Source organism: Octodon degus, unplaced genomic scaffold, assembly GCF_000260255.1.
Source record: "Octodon degus isolate 3935 unplaced genomic scaffold, OctDeg1.0 scaffold00226, whole genome shotgun sequence".
NCBI classification, from domain to species: Eukaryota; Metazoa; Chordata; class Mammalia; order Rodentia; family Octodontidae; genus Octodon; species Octodon degus.
The window spans coordinates 1023511-1029866 of record NW_004524802.1 but is presented as its reverse complement, the minus strand read 5'-3'; the positions used below and the strand labels follow the sequence as shown (position 1 = coordinate 1029866).

The following is a 6356-nucleotide window of genomic DNA, read 5'->3' as shown; positions in this document are numbered from 1 at the left end:
ATGGCAACGGCAAAGAGCAGAGAGCGAACGGGAGGAGCAGCAGCAACAAGGGCTGCAGAGGGCAAGTCTGTCTGTCTCTCTGATGTTACATTCAGGCTCTCTGCCCCAGGCTGGAGGTAGCACTCACACCTGTAATCCCAGCAGTACTCAGACCTGTAATCCAGCCTTGGATCCTGAATTAATCACAGACAGTAGAACTGCGCCTCCGTGACTACATGAGGCTTTGGGGGGACAACTAGACACAAACCGTAACACCTGGGCAGGTGACGCTGGTGGCTGGGACAGAGCTGGGCTGTGGCTCTGCAGGAGTCCCTGTGTGGAGCGCCTGAGGAGGGGAGGTGGCGCCAGTCCTGGCCTGTCCTGCTTTCTGGGCTTGGTCCCAGGCAGATGTTGGATGACTCTCTAGAAACCTCTCTCATAAGAACTCAACCCATGAAAGAAACACAGAGGCAGGGGAAACTATATACAATACCATCTTCTCATTAAAACAGTGAGAATTAGAAACATAAATTAGAGTAACATAAATACTTGCTGTTATTATGATATGTATTTTTTAAATGTATTTAGCACAGGGTCTACAGGGTTTCACTACACAGATCAGACTGGTAGTGATCCTGCTTTTCAGCCTCTGGAGTGCTGGGATTACAGGTGCACTTACACACCCAATCTCATTCACTGGCACAGCATGCCTCAGGGGTGGGGCCGGCACAGCAAGCCGGGGATCAAATCCCTGGCCCCTATGTCTGCCTAAGCAGGCTTTAATCTGCTGAGCTATGTGGCCAGCTCTTTGTTTTATTTATTTTGGTGGAACGGGGCGGGGGTGTTGAACTCAGGCCTTTGCGCTTACCAGGGAAGTGCTTATTCCACTGAGCCATCCTCCTGGCCCCCATGGCCAGCTCTTTATAATACGTATTTGACCTAAATTTTTAGTATCAACCTGGAAGAAACAGAAATGAAAATAGAAAGGTTTATTGGTAATTCTTTAATGTTAAAATGGTGGTTTATCAATTGTGCAATGACTAATTGCTCTGAAAACCCTGAATCCAGGCTTGATGAGGAGGGAAAACGCTACACTGGTGTCCTCTGCGGCTTGGGCTGGAACCCGGCGACGGCAGCTCCCATCCTCCCAGAGCATGACATGGAGCTGGCTTTCGACGTGCAGTTCAGCGTTGAGGACATCACTGAGGTGAGCAGCACCGCCCAGTCCCGGCACCTTGTTCTTGCTCTGCTCCTGTCCTGCTCCCACGTTGCCTGTGGGCCTGGCTGGCTGCCCTCCGCAGTGTCCGCAGGGAGCGCCCGCCTTCCCGGGGCTGCTCCTGGGTGGCTAGTGCTCTGCCTCTCCCATGCGCTGTCTCCCGAGCAGTCAGAGGAGACACCGGGCAGCAGGGGTGGCTAGCTGCTCTCTGGTGCCCTCCTTCCTGGTCCACAGAGCAAATGAGAAACCAAGCTCTGCTGCTGCCTCCCCCGCAGGCCTCGTTGGGCACGGAGCTGAGTGTGCCTCAGCCCCAGAGCAGCTTTCACAGCGGGTCCGCGTGAGGGCTGTGCCTGGTGTGCCCCAGACCCCTGCGGTCGTCTAGGGTCAAGGCTGGTGATTTCTGCATCAGTATGATGATTGGTTTGGCACCACTCTAACCCCGATGGCCTGGGTACTGCATGGGGACAGAGAGAAGCTCATCTTGTCGCTTGCTTGCTTGCTTTTGTTGCCTTCTGCCTTCACAAACTTCTGGGGAAGGGGTTGTCAGTGAGCAGGAGAAGAAAGGCCTTGGTGACCTCAGGGTCCTGGCTGAGAGCTGGCATCAGTGTGAACTCGTGATTAACTGGTATCTAGGAATGGACAGCTGCAGAAGCCGCTCTCTTGTCTGTGTGCACATGGCTTCCTGTCCACGTGACAGTGTCCTGCTCTCAGCGGGCCAGGAAACCGTGACCCCAGGATACAAAGCAGGCTCAGGCCCTTGCGGGGTTCTTCAGCACAGGAACCAGGTCTTCTGGAGAAATGGCTGGCTCTGGGCTGGGCGGGAAGTGGATAGGAGGAACCTGGAGCTTCCCGGAGGGCCGCAGGCGGGTGGGTTGCGGGGCACAGGGGCAGAGGAGCAGCTCCCGGTGGCCAGCGCCTGAGTGGTGTGAGTAGTAAAGCAACGTGGAGTTATATTATGTAGGGCTTTCTACATGAGAGTGTAGCCTGGAGCATCCACACGGAAAGGGATGATTACATAACCGAGGGCGACAGACACAGCACCCCAGGGCTTCGGGTCAGTGCTCCTGCCCCCAAGGGACTTGGGACTTGGTGACCGTGGAGCGTATCAGGTGCCTGCAGCAGAGAAGATTGGCAAGGTTGTGAAGGCCAGGAAAGGCTAAGAAGCCACCCCACCCTAGAGGGTGTGTGCCTGCATGTGGTGCCTGCATGTGTCCTGGAACAGATACAGGACATGGAGGGGAAATGAGTCCGGTCCAGACAGTGGGGCCCGTGAGCAGCAGTGGCCTGGAGTCGGTTTCCAAAGCGTGACTGTCAGGCGCCACAGGAGCTGTCTGCTCTGTCCTTGCAATTTGGAGGTGAATGAGAAGCACAAGCTGGCAGAGGCCGATGATAAAGCAAAGCCTCAGTGCTTTGGTCAGGGGCTTGCCAGTCGGTTCCTTGGGCACAGCGCCGGCTGCCCACGTGCAGCTGTATCACCTGCAAGAGTGAAGGTGGCTACACTGAGCAGTCTGGCTGGGGTTGGGGCTGGGGTGCACACCTCTAATCCGGCAGCCGGGAGGATTGCTGTGAGTTTGAGGCCAGCCTGGACATGCAGTGAGACCCTGTCTCAAACAGCTAAAAATAAACAATCCACTGATCATTTTGAAAGTTTCTTGCCAATTCTTAACTTCTTCTTTCTGCTGTTATTAGTTGGTAATCGTGGTTGCTGTTATTATTTGTATTGTTTTAATAGTTCTCCCAGCAGCTGTAGTGATGATAGTCATAGACGGTAACTGAAAGCTTGACTTATTTACAGAGAATGGAGCCCAGTGAGTGCTGATGCAAGCATTCCTTTACAGATTAATATTCTCAGGGCTGCTATCAACAAGCTAGTGTGTGATGGGCCAAATGGATTGAAGTATCTGGGGCCTGAAAGAATTGTGCAGCTACAGGACAGTGCTCGTCAGAAACTTCTGAGGTGAGCTGTGCTGAGCTTCCCCGCTGCCCAAGTTGTGGGTATTCCCAGTTGTGTAAGAGGCGTGGCCACTGGGAATCCTGATGTGGGTTCCAGGGCTGAGGTGGCTTCTGAAAGCATTGGGTGTGGGTCCACAGTCCTGGGACAGAGGGGCAGAGGTGGCTTCCACATGAGCCACTGAAAAGGTGTTAAAGGGACTGCTCTGGGCCCCAGAGGAGGGCCAGGGGACACAGTGGGTAGTGCTGAGCCCCCACATCCATGCACATAGGGCGTGGCAGGCCCGGAGCTCTGCCCTGCCAGAACCCCTCGTTGCTCTCACCTCTCATTGGCCTCTGGTGCAGCCCAGGAGCAGTCAGTGTGAGGGCCTGGAGGAGGGAGGGAGAGTGGACAAGGGAAAGGCGATGGGGTGGCACAGCCAGGCCCTGGGCTCTCCTCTAGAGTGTTCATGTGTAGCTCGCTTTTACTGAAGTGACGGAGCCACGCCGCCGCTGTCTTTCCCTGTGGTTCTTTGGTGGGCTTGCTCCCCTCCTGGGAGGAGAGGGCCGGTGCCTGCGTGGTCTGCCCCTCCCCCCGGGCTGCATCCTGCGCTGTTGGGCCTAGATTTGTACTGAAAGTCGGGCTCTGTGGATGACATGTGCAGCAACCGTCCAGTCTGCTGTGCTCCTTTTCTTTGTTTTTTTAATGTACTTTAAGTTAAAATATCATAAAACTTGGATCTTTAAAAAATACATCCCATTCTAAAGAGAAAAATGTAGGATTTAAATTTTTTAAATCCCAGTAGTGCTTTGAATTACTAATGTATAATTAAGACAACTCAATTTCCTTTTTTAAAATTGCAGTTTGTTCTGTCAGCTGACACCTAGAGAGAAGACGATTCCTAAGTGGCATGAAAGGCCCTATGAGTGGAACCAGGTGAGTAACAGCTTGAGCAGGGGTGGCCACTGGAGGGCGTGGGCTCCAAGCCTGACCCAGCTGGGGGCCAAGAGCCGAGCCTGCGGTGGAGTGGGCAGTGCCGGCGCTGAGCGGGCACTGGGCGGCACCCTGGGCAGCAGTCGGAGGAAGGCGGACCCAGGACCACCAGGCCTGACTCTCGCCGGAACCCTGCAGCTCTTCCTGATGCTACGCTGCGTCTGGCTCATAGGTATGCGTATTAGCTGCAAGCAGTTTGGAAGCAGTTCCACTTTGAGCTTGGTGTGTTGTAGAGGACTTGCCTGTTCTTAAATAAATACCTGTACCGAAGCTGCTGTTCTTATTTAGTTAGTTTTTGGTACTGGGAATCAGACTCAGGACCTTGGCTTGCCAGGCTGGTACTGTGCCGCACAACTATATCCCCGGCACTGTTGACACTTAGGGCAGTGTGGGAGGTTTTTCAGTTACTGATACCGTCTTATTAAACATGCATTTGGAAGTAAATTATCAGATACATAGTCTGGGGTGTGAGAGTAGACAAACACCTATATGTAGATTTGAAAAACACATGTAACCCCAGCACGTGGGAGGCTGAGGCCGGAGGATCGCGTGAGTTTTAGGCCAGCCTGGGCTACATAGTGAGTTCAAGTTCAGCCTGAACTGCATAGCAAGACTCTCTCAAAAAACCAGAACAGCGACAAAAAGAAAAGGAAAATGGGAAGAATACTTTCTGTCTTGCATGTCGTGCGCGCGTGCACATAGTTTATTTACTCAGGGCCTGGCCAGCCCTGCTGCAGAGCCTGACCGGTGCTTCTGTCTGTCCTGTTAGGTCCATCCCAGGCTGGTCATGGAGCAGGCTGACTGCAGAGGCTGCCAAGCGAAGAACACGTTTCTCTACCGGCTTCACAAGCTGGTCGTGCTCAGTCCCTGACCGCTGCCTCCCGTAGAATTGCCCAGGAGCTGTGGGGCCCACGGGGTGCCCTGCAGCCCACCTGGGCCCACTGCACCTCCAGGAGTTCTGTGCAGCTAGGGGAGCACCGCATTCCGTGTGCGGGGAGCACGCGCCCTGAAAGCACTGTGGAGTCATTCAGTGCCTTCCGCTGCTGGGAGCTGGCAGGTGCCTTGGACCCCAGCTGTTGGGGACTGGCCGTGTGCAGGGTGGGTGGGCAGGGCGGGTGGGCAGGGCTGCCGTTGCCACGGGCTGGGCATGCGGCTTTGAAGACCCTGTGGTGTTTCTGATTTTTTTGTTGTTGCTTCCCATGAGGGAAAATACCTAATTCTGCTAAGATTAATGTTTTGTACACGTGAAGTCTCTAGATAAGTTACAGTTCTTGGTTCACATTTTGGAAATCAGAAATGACCTGGCAACTGTTATCTTTGTGTTAAAACAATAAAAACCTTAGACAATACTTGTTTTTGGTCAGAGGAGATGACCATGTACTGATTTCTTCTAAACAGATCTCTTAACAAATAAAAAGGTCTCTGTTTATGGTATTGACGAAGGGATGTTACTTTCTGTTACAGAGTCAGCTCTGGTACCAAGGTCTCGTCTTAATAGAAGGCTCGCTGTTGAACACGGGTGCTTGGAGGGTTTACAGTGCATCAGGTTCCAGCGGGGGAGGGTGGGTAGTGGGTGCAGAGGGGCGCCAGACCAGCTGCTCTCCAGTGGGCAGCTGGCGCTCCTGAGGCTGTGTGTGGAGCACCCATGTCTCGTCTGGGGGAGCCTCCGCCGATGCCAGGCAGGTGCCATGTGGGGAGATTGTCAGGTCTCAGCATCCTGACCCAAGCAGGAGTCACCCCTCATCCATCTCAGGTGTGTTCTGGCAGAGGTCTTTAGTCTGGGGCCTGGGGACAGTGTTTGCCAGTCTGGCAGGAGGTGACAGCACTAAGTTGGCAATGCGCGTCCTTTGCAGGTCCTCTACCTCTGCAGTTGGTTCATCTTTCCAAGGTAAAGGTTCCCTGTCCGCAGCGAGGGCTGCCACCCAGCGGTGTGTATGTGACCTGCTGGCTCTCACATTCAGCGCACCTGGGGTTTGCCACATAGCTGACTTAGCAAATGGTTAAACCCTTAAATAATGCCAAGACACTTAACCATAAAAAAGAACTCTGCCCCATGCTGGATTTTCCCCTGCAAAATAGTTTGCTTGCTCTGCTTTTTCGGGCTCCTGTACGAGATATTCATGTTGAACTGCTGAGCTGCTGATGAGGTGGAGCCCTTTAAGTCACTTGGCCCTCCCTCATCCCCTAGCAGTCACAATTGCTGCACCTAGTAACACTGCCTTTGCACACGTTGATGAT

The 6356-nt window shown here is 53.6% G+C and overlaps 1 protein-coding gene across 1 annotated transcript in view; it reads left to right on the top strand.

Annotated features, from left to right (window-relative positions):
- Tdrd9 (tudor domain containing 9) overlaps nucleotides 1-5209 on the top strand; it is a 60913-nt gene extending 55704 nt beyond the window's left edge. The window contains exons 26-29 of the mRNA XM_023705649.1: nucleotides 1048-1186; nucleotides 3034-3152; nucleotides 3989-4061; nucleotides 4888-5209. Coding sequence (XP_023561417.1) covers nucleotides 1048-1186; nucleotides 3034-3152; nucleotides 3989-4061; nucleotides 4888-4989 — 433 coding nt within the window. The 3' untranslated portion in view covers nucleotides 4990-5209. The remainder of the gene's footprint in view (nucleotides 1-1047; nucleotides 1187-3033; nucleotides 3153-3988; nucleotides 4062-4887) is intronic.
- Nucleotides 5210-6356: the final 1147 nt, after the last annotated feature.